Source organism: Fusarium venenatum (assembly GCF_020744135.1).
Source record: "Fusarium venenatum strain MPI-CAGE-CH-0201 chromosome Unknown EDB82scaffold_1, whole genome shotgun sequence".
In the NCBI taxonomy this organism is placed as follows: Eukaryota; Fungi; Ascomycota; class Sordariomycetes; order Hypocreales; family Nectriaceae; genus Fusarium; species Fusarium venenatum.
This window is the reverse complement of record NW_027072129.1, coordinates 11,439,863-11,457,566: the sequence shown is the minus strand read 5'-3', so window position 1 is coordinate 11,457,566 and position 17,704 is coordinate 11,439,863. Positions and strand designations below refer to the sequence as shown.

General features: G+C 45.4%; 5 protein-coding genes across 5 annotated transcripts; 2 read left to right on the top strand and 3 right to left on the bottom strand.

Annotated features, from left to right (window-relative positions):
- The first annotated feature begins 324 nt into the window (after window positions 1–324).
- EDB82DRAFT_117858 (uncharacterized protein) lies at window positions 325–4,349 on the top strand. The gene is made up of 11 exons (XM_065606996.1): window positions 325–1,330; window positions 1,422–1,972; window positions 2,032–2,046; window positions 2,185–2,319; window positions 2,369–2,449; window positions 2,502–2,961; window positions 3,020–3,234; window positions 3,297–3,608; window positions 3,668–3,778; window positions 3,839–3,947; window positions 4,006–4,349. Exons 1-11 carry the CDS (start codon window positions 367–369, stop codon window positions 4,110–4,112), a joined length of 3,060 nt encoding a protein of 1,019 aa, XP_065466067.1. The 5' UTR covers window positions 325–366; the 3' UTR covers window positions 4,113–4,349.
- A 737-nt stretch (window positions 4,350–5,086) lies between these two features.
- Window positions 5,087–6,752, top strand: EDB82DRAFT_493773 (uncharacterized protein). The gene has a single exon (XM_025729998.2). It carries the CDS (start codon window positions 5,106–5,108, stop codon window positions 6,357–6,359), a length of 1,254 nt encoding a protein of 417 aa, XP_025587404.2. The 5' UTR covers window positions 5,087–5,105; the 3' UTR covers window positions 6,360–6,752.
- A 259-nt stretch (window positions 6,753–7,011) lies between these two features.
- Window positions 7,012–10,314, bottom strand: EDB82DRAFT_565721 (glycoside hydrolase superfamily). The gene is made up of 3 exons (XM_065609807.1): window positions 10,115–10,314; window positions 7,223–9,709; window positions 7,012–7,189 (listed from the first exon to the last, which is right to left on the bottom strand). The coding sequence occupies exons 1-3, from the start codon at window positions 10,143–10,145 to the stop codon at window positions 7,020–7,022; spliced, it is 2,688 nt and encodes an 895-aa protein (XP_065466066.1). The 5' UTR covers window positions 10,146–10,314; the 3' UTR covers window positions 7,012–7,019.
- A 52-nt stretch (window positions 10,315–10,366) lies between these two features.
- Window positions 10,367–16,504, bottom strand: EDB82DRAFT_493766 (putative ankyrin repeat protein). The gene is made up of 7 exons (XM_065608441.1): window positions 16,054–16,504; window positions 15,781–16,006; window positions 15,664–15,726; window positions 15,552–15,617; window positions 15,046–15,508; window positions 10,732–14,975; window positions 10,367–10,684 (listed from the first exon to the last, which is right to left on the bottom strand). The coding sequence occupies exons 1-7, from the start codon at window positions 16,332–16,334 to the stop codon at window positions 10,418–10,420; spliced, it is 5,610 nt and encodes a 1,869-aa protein (XP_065466065.1). The 5' UTR covers window positions 16,335–16,504; the 3' UTR covers window positions 10,367–10,417.
- Window positions 16,505–16,704: 200 nt separating this feature from the next.
- On the bottom strand, window positions 16,705–17,683 carry EDB82DRAFT_493763 (uncharacterized protein). Its single transcript, XM_025730031.2, has one exon. It carries the CDS (start codon window positions 17,629–17,631, stop codon window positions 16,756–16,758), a length of 876 nt encoding a protein of 291 aa, XP_025587407.2. The 5' UTR covers window positions 17,632–17,683; the 3' UTR covers window positions 16,705–16,755.
- Window positions 17,684–17,704: the final 21 nt, after the last annotated feature.

Genomic DNA, 17,704 nt, shown 5'->3' with positions numbered 1-17,704 from the left:
TGAGGCCTGCCACAGACGAGCAGAACTAGCCAATCATGTTCAACATCAGGCGGAATGCTCATTACAAGATGCGAAATATCCCGCTGTGGCTTAATTTACGCGCATCAATAGGCTCACAGATAGGTAAGTTGTGATGACCTTTGCAGGCTGTTCGTGTAGAAATAACAAAAGGCCCCGCAACAATGCATGTCATATCACGCGTAATGACTGACGCCATATTGATTTACGCGAGAAGGCATGTGTCGCATTATCAATCAGGACAGAAAAGTGTTTAAAGTCTATAGCTAGTCACTAATTTAAATTCAGACCTAACTCATGTTTATTATTTCCATTTTCGATAATCCTTATCTCTCTATCTTTGCAGATATGATGTTAATTTGGCTCAGAGCTTATCTCATGTCTTATTGGTATAGGTTCATCAAACCAAATCTTTCAATATATAGGCAACACCGGCAAGCTTCTGTTTTGAAACGGCTTGTTTCCAACAAAGAAGATAAAATCTGGAGCGCTGCCATTTGGCAGGAAGATGGTGAAATCAAAAGACTCCTTGAAGAATTCGAGGAAAAATTCTATTTGGACTCGGAAGCAGGAATACGCCATGATATGTTGGGCGTAGAAGGGGGTGTTCAAAGAGGCGTCGAAGGATATGTCAAACCTGATATTGCAAGAGCTGTCGCCAAGGATTACGATCTCAGTGACAGAAAATACACCGATACCCTACAAAATATCTCCTCTCTGGACCGGATCGAGTCTCACATGAAGGATATTAGGGATCAGTTAGCAAATACGTCTCGACGACCTACTCAGAAGGAAATACGGCAATTTCAACGTTTCTTCGATGGCGACGAAGGCGTATTCTCGATTCTATGGGTATGCATCTATCGGAACCACGCGTCAGATGTCGATTACTTGTTGGGAAATACCAATATCGACTTAAGGACACAAAACGGCTTTTTTCAACGAACCGTGCTCCATGGGGCAGTTTCAATAAGAAACCAGCGATTTGTAGACTCCATCCTTGAAACCAACTCTTCAGCATCGCCTCTTGGATGCATCGAAGTTGGCAACATTTATTCAGAAACTCCGTTACACACTTTAATCACGATCTATGTAAAATGCAAACCACAGGAAAACCCCGAAGAGTCGCATATGGTACTCGGAATGGTTAAGTCGCTATTGGAGCATGGTGCCAATGTCGACGCGCTGAACTACGCATTTCAGACACCTCTTCATTTACTTGTTGGTTCGAGTAACTACGACCTTGATATCATTCCGCTACTACAAGAATTTCTCTTGAACGGAGCCGAAGTGAACAGCAAGGACATTTTCGGTAGGTCCCATCAAGGATTAATCAAGACTTAGCTGCCCCAGTACAAGAACTCCTGCTCTAAATATATCATCATCTAATTGAAGCTTTATAGGTCGTTCACCTCTTCACCTAACGTGCGAAAAACAAGATCATCAGGCCATTCTGTTGTTGGTTAAGGAAGGCGCAGATTTGGAAGCCCTTGACAGTGACGGGAGAACGCCCCGAGCATATTTGGAGACCTCCGATCACAATGGAACTTTTTCTAGGGACCTGGAAATACTAGCTCGGACAGGTTTCTCTACGCATGAAAAACCTTTCAAACTACCACCGAGGGATGGAAAGATTTCTAAAAGGCAAATGCAAATTTGCAAGAAGTCTCCCGTTTACTGCAGGTTTCAAAGGAATACCAAATTCACAGACAAAGAAAATCACCTATTCTGGAATTGGGTAGGAACAGATCAATACGTTTCTGACGTTTTATATTTGAACAGTTCACGACGGGGCGTCACGTTCCTTGACGACTGCGAGATAAAAGCCGCAAGCGTTTGGGAAGACATTCAAAGTCAATTGGAGATCATGCCTGTATCGCGTAGAGGAGCAACTCACGAAGATGCGCAGGTCGATGATGATACATGGAGATGGGTGAACTTCCCTGCCACTAATGTAAGATCATACCGAGTACTCAGTCTTTTGAATCTATCTGATTAAAACCTTCTTTTTAGATGACATGGATCAAAGTAGGTGGTCTGAACTATAGCATGAACTCTGGCTTTATTTTCATTGCTACCTTTTTCTGTAGCGGTGAAATACGGCTTTGCCGGAAAGGCCCTGCGACTTCCGGTGAATTGCTTTGCTAATCAGTCTTCCATATTCAGGATTTCATTTTGGACCATGTTGATGAGTTGACGAGCCCTGGTGCAAAGAGGGCAATCTGGGAATTTTTTCAAGACAACATCAAAGTCCGCGACGCAAAAGAAAGCAGGTCTCGTATAAGAGCTGCACATGCTAAGGTAGCTACGTAAAGTCTATACATCGATATCGGTATTAATTAAACAACAGAAAATGGGAAACCACGGACCAAACGCACACTCGGAGGACTCTAGTATTATGTCGCAGGCAGGGTCAATGGTATCTATAGTGGTAAGACCATGGCTACTAGTATATGGCGACTTGTTGAAATGACTATATCCAGATTCCATTTTTGGACATAGAAGCGACGGCCTCTCATCTACAACACACAACTTGCGGTGAAGACGCATATTTTCCTCTCACGAGGATAGGTGGAGTTCAAATGCCACAAACTCTGGACCAGACGTTCAACAACACGGAGGGTCTGACAGGGCTTCGATCAAAAGAGAATCAAGTGATTTACAGATGGTCTGAAAAACAAGCAGCGGCACGGCGTGATAAGATTTCAGAGAAACACGAACCCTTAGAGGCTCCGCGTACCAGTTCTGGGTCCCGATTCAAATATTGGCCAAGGAATCGACTCCGCGAGGGACCTGATCCGCGTACCGCTTCTTCAGACTATGTTGGGGATATCTTTAAAGGTGAGGGTACGGGAAACGCAACTAGAATGCGAAGTATTCAGCAGGAAGTCCGCCCGAGATGGCTGATGGTTCGACAGCTTTGGCTATGGAAGCTCCACGATGGTAAGCGATGTTTCGTTCCTCGTCAATGGGCCCTTGCCTAATAAGCGTTATATATTAGGTACCATTCTTACTGCAATACCGTCTCGAGAAAACATGTGCATGGCAGATGATTTGTTGGAAACTATCCGACACAGTGAACTGAATGAGGTATCTACAGCAGATGATCTCATGAAGCACATTGTGCAGCAAACAGTTACTTTTACAGAAAGGTTCAGGCTAGCCGGGCTTGGGGAACACATCCTTGATATCTTCGAAAACGAACTTGCTTCTGAGGTACGTTCCAGACTAAGCGCATTAGAGGATCACACTACTGACAACACAACTATTTCGTATAGATGGACCGAGAGGCTGGTTTCTTCAACAGCTTCACTAGAAAAGACTGGAACTCTAAATATGTCAACAAAGCCATCAGTGAAGCGGCAGGGTGTACTTGGCGTGTCAAAGATATTCGTGGAGAACTTCGCCTCGTCGACAAAGTCTTTACGCAACAATTGGATGTTCTCAAAGAATTCGCCACTGTTATTGCCACTGACAAGGGCATGTCATTTGATAAACAAGAAGCTGCTCTGGTTCGAGAGTCTGGCTTGGGTGCCTTAAGAGAACGAATCAAACGGATAGACGAAGATGCTGCCACGACAATCGATGGTGTAAGTTGAATTAGGTTCATCATATGTTCGATCTTGCTAATCTAATGTGCCTTGAACAGCTCAGCAATATCACCCAGGCAATGCTAGCCCAAGCGTCACTCAAAGAAGCCGAATCGGCACGTCTCATGAACTTTATCATTCTTCCATTTACAGTTGTAACTGTCGTCTTTGTGAGTTCTCCACCGATAGTATCCACATCCTTGAAGCAACACCTGACTCAGTTTTGATAGACACCCCTGTCATTCATGACAAGCCTGTTTGCTGTGAACTCGGACGGCTTCCCACACAACGATGAAGGCGAACTCCGGATCCCTTCAAATTGGCTTCGTAACAAAATGAGTAAGTTTGGAATGGGCTTATATTGTATCTGGAGTGATTCTAACATACTTAATTCTAGTCATTGGCGAAATCGGAACCTTAATTCCTCTTCTCATCATTGTCGTGTCTATCTCTTATTTGAGAACTGGCACGAGACGTACTCCGAAGGAACAGCCAAGGCATTGATTAAGGCAGGCTTTCATATCTTGTCATTTTCAATAACATTGTACGGGCGATTGAGTCTGTTAAGTCGTCCCATATCTTGCACCCCTTCTAGCGTATTGTTATGTATTCAGAAGTTGTGATTGAGGAATGATAAAATATGGTGGAAAGATATTTGACGATAGTTTATTTAATAACCGGCAGGCGAAAGTTTGCTTATAACTATCGATGGGGAATTGAAAAATATTAGTCGTTCTGGTAACAGTTTATGCTATCGACTGAAACCACGTGTTGGATGTCGACCACACTTACCAACTGGGCTGCCAATCCTTGCTTCTGTAAAAGAACATGAAGCTATCTACCTCCATCTCAACATACGGAAACGACTTAAATCAGGATCCAGCAAGACAGTGGAAAGCAAGCCGCGTTACCAAAGAATTCACGACATTTACGCCGGAGGGTTTTTGTTAACTGAAATCGGCTTCTGGAGACCCCTTTCATGAATTGCTGAGGCTGTATTGAAGGGAATAAGGGCGAATTACATGTCGCCAGAACAATTCAAGTACGTTATTGTCAAGAAGTATAAATCTGATCTTGCGTTTTGGGTTGGCGAGACTTACAGGGATGTTACAGTGAGGCCCGTAGGATCGTGGAGTTTGCCGTTTGGTTGCCTGATGAATGAGATAACCGACAGAAATAAAATGCGACCCAGCCAATTGGAGAAATTGGGTAAATATCTTGGTATGCCAACACATGAAATCGATCCAAGGGTTGACCAAAGTTCCAACGTGACGATGTTTCGAGAGGCTGGGGAGGCAACCAACTTATAGTCCGAAGGAGTTGACAGCGAGGACGTATCCACTTAGAGGGGCTGTGTTAGGCAGAGCACTCATCGCCTGCATCAAAATAGGCACACAAGACAATTTGAGAGGAATAGGATCATAAACATAAAGATATAAGAATTGGGTTGAGGCAGTGTGTTCTAGAAATCACAATCAGACAATATATCAAATCACAATGGCTGCATTCAATCATCAACCTCCGGCACTTGAGTTCGCCAACTTTACCTACACAGACCTCCCATCTGAATCTTCAATTCGCCTTCTATCATTTATTCGAAGACCCCGCCAACTCTCACCACCTTCAATTTCGGGCGAACCCTTGCTAGAATATGTTTTAGAGACATTCGAAATCGACTCTGCCCCTCAATTCGATTTGATCTCTTCAACATGGGGAAACCCAAACAGTGCTCACCCAGGTGACATTGACGCATATGGATCTATGCATCGCTACCCCATCGCTGTCAATGGAAAGATTATATTTGTCACGAGAAACATCTACGAAGCACTGCAGATGGCCAAGAGTGTCAATGATCCTATTGGTCATCGCGACGATGTGTTTGGCGAGACTGAATTGATCCGCGCTATCGAGTATAATCATTTACCCAAAGTGCGCGAGTTGCTTCAGGAGGGAGCTCACGTCCATGCCCAGGATTGTTTTGGAAAGACTGCAATTCATCACGCAGCCGAGAATGGTCATTTTGAGATTGTCAGTATCTTACTTGACTATAGCGCTAGCATGGATGTAATTGATTCACATGGTCGTACCCCACTCGACTATTTCCCACACATGGGCTCTAAACAATGGAACCAAGTTGAGGAGATAGCTTACAAGATGCATCAACCTCCAGAGGCTAGAGAACTCATTCCTGTCCCCGAGGTTGTTCGCGTTGGAAGACCAATGTGGATTGAAGCCATTTGCATTGACCAGACCAACGATGGAGAAAAGAGCAGTTGTTCTGAGATGAAAGGACAAATTTATCGCCGTGCTCACTCTGTCGTGGCTTGGGTCGGAGTTTCGGACAACGAAACTCAACTTGGTCGACAAGTCATCATTTCGTTTCTTTTAAACAATAAGCAAAGGTCTCCGGATCACACCATGTCTGACGATGGTTCACCAATTTCTGAGTCAGGAAGTCCAACCCTCTCCAGTAAGGAAAAGTCTTGCATCACGCAGTTATTGAGACGCTCCTGGTTTGAGCGCTCAGACTTGATCGACGAAGTAGCTTTTGGAAGAGCAATTTCTGTTTATTGCGGAACGGATTCTATTCCTTTATCTGATATTTTGGAATTTCTTAGGAGAAACGCTGATGATGGGGTTTTGCCTTTGGACTTGCAAGTATGGTCTTTGCTTGGAAGTAGGAGTTCGAAGAAGCGGAGATCTTATGGATCGGGAGGGAACCAGAAGAGAACAAGACGAGATGACGACTGATATGTTTATCTCTGATTTGAGATTAACTTCGTTCATGCGATCCATCCAGTTAATAAACCATGATTGTGGATCAGCCTCACTATTGACAATTATGAGTATTAGATAGCTTTGGGATTCGACTGAAAGACGTTGCATATAAGAATCCTTTTCTGTCATTTGAAACAATACTGCTTGCGTTTGTACTTGCTAGGCCTTCCTATACCCTAATACTGCTGACTAGCATCTTGGAAGCAGCATCTTGTAACACTAATCTCCTCTGTCATGATCATACCTCCAATTCTCCTCGAACCTCACCACTGCACTGTGTAGATACTAAACACTTGCAGATTTGACATAGGTGTTCAGAACGATATATCGGGGAGATTCTGCTGGTCAAATATGAGTAGGAGTAGCAGGCTTTAGGCACTGTTTAACGTCATGAGGCATTTCTACCAAGCAGTCCTACTCATTACATGAGGTACACTGTCTCGATAACAGCATGACTACAGTCACCTGTCTGAACTTCTTCCTGAATTCCATTTATACTAGGTTTAGTCCCTCGAGTCAGTTGGTGAAAATTGATTCCTATATTCGTATACACACATTTCCTACCTTTCTAGCTTCTCTGCATATCAATTTCAGGAACATGAAAAAAAAAGTGTACCGAAAGTGTACCCTCCTTTATCCTATATAAACTCTTACTGTTGCTGATTCTAAGCCATCAGACTTTGCTTCCAGCTCTAGTACTCCACGCCCACCTTTATTCCCTCGCACAATAGCCAATACTAAACCACTCAGTGCTTTCCGTGTTGGCGATGGAAACAATGTCAGATCAGTAGGGTCACCGTTATCTGTGCTAGTGATTTCACCGGGCCCTTTCAGACTAAAAGAAACACTGTTCGCAGCTGTCGGTACGACCCTTCCATCTTTATCCAGAACTTCAGCCGTAATGAAAGCCAAGTCCTCGCCGTCGTTACCAATTCTTGGGCGGTCCGCTGTAAGTTTGAGTTTCTCTGCCTTACCAGTGGTTCTGATAGTCTCTGTCGCCCATGTCTTTCCGTCTTTCCAAGTTTTCACACGAAGCTCCCCAGGCTGGTACACGACATCATCCCAACGAAAACGATATTCAAAATCGCCCCTGACTCTTTTCCCCTGTGATTTTCCATTTAAAAATAGCTCTGCCTCATCTGCCGGTGAAAAAACATGGACAGGCGTTATTTTGCCTTGCCGATCGGGCCAGTTCCAGTGAGGAAGGATATGTGCCGTCCGGACTTCGGGCCTCCAGCGAGGCTGATAGAGGTAGTACCGGTCCTTTTTGAAGCCAGCAAGGTCGACGATACCACAGTACGAGCTGCGTGCGCTATAGTAGGGAGTCGGCTCACCGATGTAGTCGAACCCTGTCCACACAAATTCGCCAGCAACGTATGGATTTTTATCGTCATTCGCCCAGACTTTGTCGGGGGGTGATCCAAAGTTCGCAGTGTAAAGTTCATAAGCGCTGACATAGCCTAGCGTCGAGTTGCCGCCCGATGTATCGTTGACGGGTGCGCCAGTATTACCAGCATCCACCGGAAAGATGAAAGTGCCACGCGTACTGAGGGTGGACGCTGTTTCACTGCCAATTATAACCTTGTCTGGAAAGGCCTCGTGAAACTCTGGATAAAGGGGATGAGTACGAATGCCCTGTTGATTAGAGTAGTTGGGAGTGTCTCGAATTCCGGAACCTTGATAGTTAATCGACAAAAGATCCATAGAGCCACCAAAGGGCATGTTCGGTTTTGCGTAGTTCATGGAGGCTGTTGTAGGTCGCGTTGGATCCTCAGAGGTGATTATGTTTGAAAGATGCTTCCCTAAAGCAGCGCCTTCTTTATCTGTGTACTGTTCACCAACTTCGTTACCGAAGCTCCATGCTATAATAGAAGCGTGGTTTCTGTCCCGTCGAACAAAGCTGCGTGCGTCCTGCTCATGCCAGTCATCGAAGATGAGATGGAAATCACCAGACGTCTTATTACGTTGCCATGAGTCAAAAATCTCGTCAACAACGAGGAATCCCATCCTGTCTGTGAGTTGGAGGAACTCTGTGGCGGGTGGATTGTGCGACATCCTGAGACTATTAACTCCGAGATCTCGAAGAATTTCTAATTTCCTCTCAGCAGCTCGTGTGCTGAAGGCAGCGCCCAGGGATCTAAGGTCATGATGCTCATTAACACCCTGAATTTTGATGTGCTCGCCATTGATGAGAAATCCGTTGTCAGGTTTGAACTCAAGAGTACGGATACCGAACTCGGTCACATATGAGTCCACCACTTTCTCGTTCACAATAAGTTGCGTCATTGCGATATAGAGATTCGGTTTTTGAGTAGGTGGCGGTCCCCAAAGCCGAGGATGGGGGATTTGAAGAGCAACTGCGAGTCCCGTTTGCTTCATTGGGAGGATAGTTGTCGATTTTACTTTTGTTTTCCCAGTCTTGTCACCAACTCCACCTGTACGTGACCTGTGAAATACTTCTGTCTTGACCTTCAGAGACTGTTTCTTGCTACTGCGGTTAATCAGGGTGATATTCAGATCCATAGTAGCCTCGTCTGTAGAAACCTTGGTAGTTGTAACATAGGTTCCTTGGTACCCGACATGGATACTATTGACCTTAGTCAACCAGACGTTGCGATATAGGCCAGCCCCTGGATACCATCGTGCAGAATCTAATGGATTATCCAGACGGATTGCCAGTTGGTTGTCCTTGCCATATCGGAGGAAGGGTGTCAAGTCGAGCCGGAAGGAATTGTAGCCGTAGGGCCAGCCACTCACGAGGCGTCCATTGAGCCACACTATGGCGTAGGACATGGCTCCATCGATGTCGAGATAAATTGTCTTCCCTTTGTCCTCGTTACTGACATGTAGACTTTTTCGATACCAGCCTACTCCTTGAACAGGAAGCCGGCCCATTCCACCCCCTACTGGTGGGCTCTCGTCAGTATAGAACGGCCCTTTGACCCCCCAATCGTGAGGAAGCTTGATTGTTTCCCAGGATAAGTCGTTGAAGGACTTTTGGATGAACGGCACGTCCTCCTCTGGAGGAGGACTGGTCGGTTGAGGATGACGGTCTTTTGGGTTAACAATGTAGTCATTGCCGGTTGGCAATATCCATGGTCGTAGCACGGTGACATCTGTCAGATTTTGTAGATCTGGACGATGATCATAGATGATACCATCAGGATTGACAGGGTAGCGCTTGAATTTCCAATCGTCATTGATACTTATTTTTTCTCTGCCGGCGTTAGAGTCAAAGGGTGATGGAGCTGCAAGAGTGCCCCATGGCTTCTTGGAACCGCTGTTGCAAAGGAATGTCCCCAGAACGGCTAAAAGAGTGTGAGCTTTCATAACCAGAGTAGAGGCAATATGTCTCTCTATGTTAAGCTCTAAAATAACTAATGATACTACGTCTTCATCCCAGATGTCTCTCTTTTACTTATACGAATTCATGTTTCCCCGCAAATTGTAGATCTTATTTGAACCGATTCAATGATTGGAGGTTTATTTAACTCCGCTAAGGATCTCAAGTTTTACTGGAACGCATCTAGAGGGAAGCATGCATCCCTGTAAAATGGTGCGGAGAAACAAAGAAAGAAAAATAGATGCACCAATGTAAGTCTTCGTGACTCTAAGACGTGACTTTCAACTGCTGATCATGACCTCATGCTTGAATTTGCATTGAGCTTTAGCGGTGATTCTTGTTTTTGGGCTATATAGTACAGTAAAACAACTTTTTATATGCTAACAAGGAGATAAAAACCGTACTCCGTACCACATTTGGGGAAAAGATCCACTAGATATATTGATGGATTATGTTTGGAACTACTCAGAGGTACTGACAGTAGGAGAAACGATCCTTTTAATTCGACTCCAGTTTGTCATATACAGAAAAGGGATATTGTTAAGACACCACATTGCTGGGTTGAGGGTCAAGTGGAAAGCGTTAGAGAACAACTAGGAAACTCAACAAAGGAGCAGACGTTATTTACCAAAATCACGCCGAGACAAGACCAAGAATCGTTCATTAAATGGAACTAAAATAACCCCTGCTAACTATCCGAGTCCGAATCTAAGTGATTGATGCCATTTGTATTGTCTTCTTCCAAGACGAGCCCTTCTCCATCAACATTAGACACCCCCTCCTTTGGATCATGACTTGTGACCATGTCGTCATTGGCATCCTCATGATATAGAGGTCCGATCGACTCGAAATTGTGTTCTAGGTCATGAAAGTTGGACCTATGGGGGAAGCATTTGAAACAAACATCGAAGCTCTCTTCGCACACCATGCATGTCCATCGTAAGCCAATAATGTCCTGAAAGTATCAGAAATTGTCAATAGCGTATTTTGTACTCTACTTACCGTGAGACAACTATCACAGAAGACGCTGTCTTTAACATCCCCAGCTTTGCTTTTGTGAAAGTCCTCATTCCATATCTCAACAGTACCATTTTGGCGGACTCTCGACGGCTCCTGGGGTTGGAGGCCACTCAAGTCAAAAGTTTGACCGGCAAAGCGTGCCAATTTTAAAGGTGACCAGCCATCTTGGGAGTTGGAAGAAAGATTCCGCGCCCAGATATCAGCCTTCTCTAACAGAAGACGCTGTATATTACTCTTTGAACCAGACCGCGCGGCCCACATCAGTGGTGTCCATTGATCAAGATCTCTGACGTCGATATCGACAATCTTTCCCGTATTTAGTAGATAGTCAAGGTAGGTGGGATCCGGATTTGCGGCAGCAAAATGAATAGGCATGCGCCCAAATTTGTCCGCCTTATTGATCGTGGCCTTGTCTCGTAGCAAGATTTTAAAAACATCATGAAATTTGGACTTTGAGACGAAATGCACTGCACTTCGACCCTGGCTGTCGGTAACATCCAGTCGAGCCTTACGGCGAATAAAGAACTTCAGCAATTCGTCACCGACTTCGGTGAAGGGACTAAACGCCAAGTGTGCTGCTCGGATCACTGCATATCCCAATTCACCACCCAGCTTACCGATTGAAACTTTGACCTCATCAGCTAGGAATCTAACCATACTATTCCGGCTCCCTGACGCAGTGATTCCAAGAGCTGTGTACATGAGGGACTCGCCATATTGGGGGTCCACCATCTCAGGATCTGCCCCAGAACTTATCAAAAGTTTGACAAGATCTGTAGCGCCATTATTGACAGCTAGATGAAGAATGCTGCCGTACTTCGAGCCGAAGATATTGACCTTGGCACCTAATTCGATCAGATACCTGGCAACATCTGTGTTTCCATTACTGGCAGCCACGGCTAGAGGCGTGTATCCTTCTTTGTCCTTGACATCGACTTCAGAAACGAGACTTGTGAGGCGTCGCACAAAGTCAACAGATGTAGACTTTTCGATTCTGTGGAGACGGGTACGACCCCCTTCATCTACCCGTTCCTTGGGTAAGTTATAAGGTGCAGAGAATAACAACCTCAAACATTTTTCACAATCTTCTGATTCCGAGGGCGCTCGAAGTAGAATATCAACAAGATCCATACCGATCTTGTTGATAGCGTGGGGATTAGCGCCGGCCGCCAACAGGGCTTTGACACATCCAAACGAGCATGCCCTGCATGCGGAGTGAAGTGGAGTACAGCCTTGATTATCCTCGATGACTGAATCCTCAGGTGCTTTGACGTCTATTTCAGGCTTTGGGTCATTGCTAAGAAGAATCTGGATGGACTCAAGTGCTCCAATATATGCCGCGAGATTAAGAACTGTTCCCCCTGCGCTCATACCATCGATGGGAGCACCCCTTCTCAATAGCTCACGAAGGATCTCAGAATCGGTGTAGGCCATATGAAGCATCCCGATATCACCAGATGATTTCCACTTAACGTCAGGTTTGGTGTTTGCCAGAAGATACTTGGCCACCTCGAAATTCCAGCTATAAAGAGCTGAAAATAAAGGTGATCGAGAGAAGTCGACAGTATAGTTGATGTCAGCCTTGTTTTTTAGGAGAAGCTTAACCATTTCCAAGTTTCCAACGGCGCAGGCTCTAGACAAAGGTGTTTTGTTGAAATTGTCATTTTCATCAATGTAATCGACTGTGGCGCCGTGCTCAATGAGAAGCGATGCGATTTCAACGTTGCCGCCGCAGATAGCGTTGACCAAGATACTGTCCTTTCCTGGCGGCGTTATATCCATCTTTGGCTTAGGATCATGGTTCAGTAAAAGCCTCACGATATCGACGTAGCCTTTTGAGACAGCATTATACAGTGCAGTCCCCGCAGAGTCCTCTGCGTCCGGGACAAATCCGTGAGAAAGAAAGGCGCTTAAACACTCCAAGAAGCCGTCATCAGCTGCCGTTACAGTAACGGGGTCCTGAAACCCTTCCCCCCTGTATCCTATTCCAGATTTAAGGAGCAAATCGAGAGCTCTCTGTGAACAAGACCATAATGCAGCTTGTACCAATTCGTTTCTCGTATGTTTGGTGACTTTGATCCCAGCATCTCCCGTGATAGCGTTCATGACGACTTCGAGTAGGTCTGGATTTCCCCCTCTCGTGGTGACCGTCAACAAAGTGTCGCCTTCACTGTCTATGAAAGAAAGACCCAGTTTCTGCTCCGATTTCAATAATATTTCGAGTGTAGAAAGCTGATTCCGCCACGCTGCTATCATAGCAGGGGGAACGTCCCAGTATATTCCAACCTTATTGATATCGTAGCCAGATGTCAGCATAGCAGAGAGTAGCCGGTCTTGCCCCATTGCTGCAGATCGATAAATGAGACTTTCGGGCCACTCAAACCTTCTTATGTCGGGAATCTTAGCAAGCAAGTCTTGGATGATGCCTTGATCATTTCGTGCCGCGGCCCATAGTAGAGCAACCTGTAGCTCTGCTTCATCCACTTCAGCATGGCCAAGGAGTCTCGTAGCGATTCCTGTGTTTCCCCATCGTATGGCTTCCACAATTGCAAACCAGCAATCCTTATTGAACCATCGCTTATCACAATCGGCCATGATTTCATCATCAATCAAGTCTTCCAGGCCCAGCATGGCGAATACTGGGAGCCTGGAAATGTAGTGTCGACCGATCCTTGTGAAGGGGTTCGACATAAGCCAAAAAGGAATTTCCCAACGAGCTCTGTAACGTTTGTCACCAAAGAGGTCACGGACTAGCTCTTTTGGCTTGAAGCTCCCGCTAGCCTTGTAGTGGTCGGCCCAGAATCGAACTGCGTATTCACTCATAGACGTGCGCTGGTGGTAAATGATGAAGGGCTCCAGCGGCGCCTCTGGAGGAACACCGACGAGCTTCGTCAAGCAAAGTTCGTCAAGAAATGACTGCGAGTTTTCTAGTTGAAAGTAACGCAAACAAACAGTCGCCATTGAGCTGTTGACTCTGGCAGCGAATTCTTCGAGGCCCTGACCTCCCATGAGCTCTGTCACTTGATAAAACGAAGGATGACAGAATTTGACGTCGCCATTGTCCACAGTGATGATTCCGTTGAACTCTTTGATCAACTCATCTCTCTCAGCCTCTTTGTCGAGGTCATAAAGACAACGCTCTGTGTCTGGAGATGCATGCAATGCGAGTGCTTCTACAAGGGCATCTGCTGACCAAGGCTCTGCAGCATACTGGATCCAAGTGAAGGCTGTCTTGGCTTTTTGATGGAGAATAGGTGGCAGATGCCTCAAAAAGATGTGTGCAATGTTGCCTGCAGTCGCTGGTGATAACGATGTGATGACGGCCGCAATCTCATCCCCATTCTTACCTCGATGGTTAGATTCTAGCCATCCAAGAATTAAAGGAGCCAGCTTTGGCACCTGATTACATTCTTCGAGCAGACTCTTGATCCGGGATAGGAATCGGCTGTATATTGGTCGTCTGGTCACCAAGTTATTGAGGCCTTTCATTGACTCGTAGGACAGCGCGTCTTGTGGTTGTTCCTTGAACCGGGGGCATTCTAGCAGATTCACATGCCTATCTGGAGTTATATCGTCAATTCCGAGGCTGTCACAAGTCGATGTGGATATGATGATGCGAAAAGACGCTTCCGAGTAGCTTTGTTCCTTGAGAATACGATCCATGAACCATCGTCTTTGATCCTCTGGACACTGATCAAAACAGCTGATGAAAAAGGTGAAGTCCTGCCTCCAAAGCAGAGAAAGTCGAATTTTGAGGAATATATGGTACAGGTCCTCCATAGTCCAAGACTTCGTGTCAACCAAGAACATTAGCTCTTTAGAAACCAATGTCTCAATAATGGGCCAAAAGTGCCACACCATCGTATTGACTAGGTATACCAATAAAGATTTGAGATCCCGGTATCGTGAGTCATGTTGGTTGAATTCGAAGTAAACGACAGTTTTGGTTGGGTTCCCATGCGCGAGGTCTGCGTCAAGGTGGGCGTATAAACGACGTGAAAGATCTTCACTGTCAACCAAAGACTTTCCACCACTATGAATGTGCAGGTAATTAGCACCAAACTTCTGCCTTTTAAACGATATATATGGTTTTTGCTGATGTAACCATCTCAGCATGGGAGGATATGGCAATACCGGGTCGAAGGGTATTCCAAGCGCTCTGGTTGGAGGCGCAAGAGCTAATAGACGCGTCTGCAGTGAAATAAGTCCATAGCTGATTTTGAGAACTAGCAATCGATGGATGGTTAGACAATCCCAATAATGTTAGGTATTACAGAAAAGATATGGAAGATGTACCAAACCCAGTCATTTTGAATATGTCAGAAAATAAGTTGAGCAGTGAACACCCCTCGTCGCGGATGAGATCAAGATGGTTGATTTGATTGTTGCGCCGCCTTCCACTGGCTTCGAATGAATGCCCAATAAAGTGTGTATACCGGTGAAAAGGAGTTACTGTTGTCTTACTCCAAGTCCTATCCTGCTCATAGTTGCACCCATCAGCGCCCTCAAATTTGTTATCATCAGCCTTGCCTGCCAAGCTGTCGGTGATGCTCTGAGATATTATGTTGAAGATGCAAGCTCTGTCGAGAATCTTCGTGGTCACAAATCTCGTATTAGTCCGGGCAATCTGGTCTGCCAAACGCTTTACTTTCATGAAAGTCTGCTTCTTAATATCAAGTCCCGGAAGATTGACAAGCTTATAAATTTGATCTACGGCATCATCTTGTGATTGAAATTGATGCGGTGTGCCGATGAATACCTTTGACTTAGTGAAAATTCGTTCCTGATATGGAAAAACTCACTATTCCTGTTGTGTGCATGAATATTTTACCATATTTTGCAGTATTCTGTGACGCTATAAAAAGAGCCTTGTTGGGTTAATAGCCATATTATCACCCATATGGTCACGCATACCTGTTTGACGATAGTGCCCCCAATGTCGTGACACGCCCAGATGACGGGCCTGTCGGTTTCCGTCTATAGCGCACGTATTAGATTTGTTCAAGTTGAAATATTTCTCAGGGGTCATACTTCAGCCAGACTCTCACGCTCCTTTGCGTACATGTCGACGAGCCTTTCAGCAAGAATATCAATACCATTTTGATGATAGAGGACCGAGCTTTCGTCAATTTCGTACGAGTAATCAATCTCCCTGATCGACATGCCATTAAACAAGTGATCTTTCAAGATCCAGCCACCGTTCTTGTCTATCCAGGCAGTTTTATAGTCGTCTCGTATGCCATGGACAGCAATGACACTATATCAATCAGCAATCTTGTTTCCAAGTCTCACCATTGTTCATACTCATAGTCGTCATATTCGGAACCGGACCAACCGCGGATCGCATTGATATCAAGTCCGAGCTTGTGTTCCTGAAGAGGGATTTTTGAATCTATCTCTACGGGAAGAAGAACGTCTGTTTCTGTCTGTATGCTTATCAAATCGTCGTCCAGCCCTTCAGTCTCATCTGGTGACTTCTGGAGAAGATGAGTGTCTTCATCTAGGGCATTATCTGTGAGGAGCCCTTCCGGCGATTCAACTGCTGGATCAGATTGCTTTTCGTGACGGATAGATGGCATCTCCATTGTTGTTCCCCCAGACCCTTTGTCAGTAAAGGTGTCAAAAATGGTAAAATGGTGCGTGGGAAAAAAGTTACATTTTTTGGGAAGGTTGAAACAAGCTGACCATTTGTGTGAAAATAGCTCTCACCATCAACACGTGGGTATGTTCTATTGGTGGCCTTTTTGAATGATGTTGTCAGATGTCAAAGAAGGAAGGAATCCTAATTTTATCTGATTCGTAGCCTACAGTGATAATGCACCTGAGTGCGGCCCAGTCACATCGAAAGTGTCAGCGTCCAGTGTCTTGAGACCATTCCCGCACGGTGAAAGATCAGCCAGTGGACGAGCATTAATGATCTTACGGAAAACGATGGAACGGGGACATAAATAATAGTTCATGTTCAAACTGTAGAAGATATTTCAGTTGTACAGAATATGTATTTAACTACTTCCAAATCTTTTCACCGTTTGTGATGACTCTGCGATAAGTGACCTCAGACAAATCGTCTAGACAGATGTTCCCCAAGTCTTTTGCATCATAAGTGACATTCCTGTTTTCTCGCTTACCTTTATCCGAGCTATCTGGTTGGAAAACAATCGGATCGTCTTTCGGGATCTTCTCAAACATTCCCGCCAGTTTCGTCTTCAAGTCTGTCTTACAGGCAAAGTCGACCCTGCACTGGAATTTCTCCTCGTCATCTCTCGCGACCAGCACCGCGACCCTCAGCATACCAGGAATCCCTTGAGGCTGGGAGTTATTTTCGCAAAGTTCCCATTTGGCGATTCGCTTGGGCGGTGTGTTCTTGAAAAGTCGCTTCCCGCCGTTGAGTGTAATAGAGTCGGACGCGGTTGTTGTAGTTGCACTTTCCCACTTTGCAGTTAAATTGGCCTGGGCAACTTCTTGAACGCCAGCTGTAGCCTCGATACCCCTAGTGGTACTGGTTTCTTGCGTCGTAGGCATCAAGCTGTATGTCCCTTCGAACGATATATCTTTGACCTCGAGCTCGGTATCACTATCACTTGACTCAACTTCGAACAGTAGTTTGATGGTGGCTTCGGAAATACGACGCCCTGGCCCTGGTTGGAAAAACCATTGCATGACGATGATAGATCCGTATTGGGTAGGGCTCAAGGTTCCATGAATGACCTTCTCAAGGTAACAAGTGATATCGACTGCGCCAGTGCGTTCAAGGGCCTCGTATCGATGGTAGTGGTTGGTGGCGAGATTGAAGACGTTAAATTCGCCAACTCCAGTCTCATACATCCCCAAATGAAGACACTTGATGCCATCTTCCACGTAGTTTTCTTCTCCGGTGGACATCCTGTGTATGAAGTGTAAAGTTGTGCTTAATTGACGGATTGATGTGTAATCAGGTGCCTACATGTATAGAGAT

Excerpts from the sequence above, each read along its gene's own strand:
- EDB82DRAFT_117858 (XM_065606996.1), top strand. The coding sequence starts at position 367 with ATGATGTTAATTTGGCTCAGAGCTTATCTCATGTCTTATTGGTATAGG. Across the intron at positions 3,235-3,296 it reads AAAACGAACTTGCTTCTGAG|ATGGACCGAGAGGCTGGTTT; the intron begins GTACGTTCCAGA and ends TATTTCGTATAG. Across the intron at positions 3,609-3,667 it reads CTGCCACGACAATCGATGGT|CTCAGCAATATCACCCAGGC; the intron begins GTAAGTTGAATT and ends TGCCTTGAACAG.
- EDB82DRAFT_493773 (XM_025729998.2), top strand. The coding sequence starts at position 5,106 with ATGGCTGCATTCAATCATCAACCTCCGGCACTTGAGTTCGCCAACTTT.
- EDB82DRAFT_565721 (XM_065609807.1), bottom strand. The coding sequence starts at position 10,145 with ATGTGGTACGGAGTACGGTTTTTATCTCCTT. Across the intron at positions 9,710-10,114 it reads AGTACGGTTTTTATCTCCTT|CTCACACTCTTTTAGCCGTT; the intron begins GTTAGCATATAA and ends TGGTTATGAAAG. Across the intron at positions 7,190-7,222 it reads TGCGAACAGTGTTTCTTTTA|ATAACGGTGACCCTACTGAT; the intron begins GTCTGAAAGGGC and ends TCACTAGCACAG.
- EDB82DRAFT_493766 (XM_065608441.1), bottom strand. The coding sequence starts at position 16,334 with ATGGAGATGCCATCTATCCGTCACGAAAAGCAATCTGATCCAGCAGTT. Across the intron at positions 15,727-15,780 it reads AGCGTGAGAGTCTGGCTGAA|ACGGAAACCGACAGGCCCGT; the intron begins GTATGACCCCTG and ends CGTGCGCTATAG. Across the intron at positions 15,618-15,663 it reads GGGGCACTATCGTCAAACAG|GCTCTTTTTATAGCGTCACA; the intron begins GTATGCGTGACC and ends TAACCCAACAAG.
- EDB82DRAFT_493763 (XM_025730031.2), bottom strand. The coding sequence starts at position 17,631 with ATGTCCACCGGAGAAGAAAACTACGTGGAAGATGGCATCAAGTGTCTT.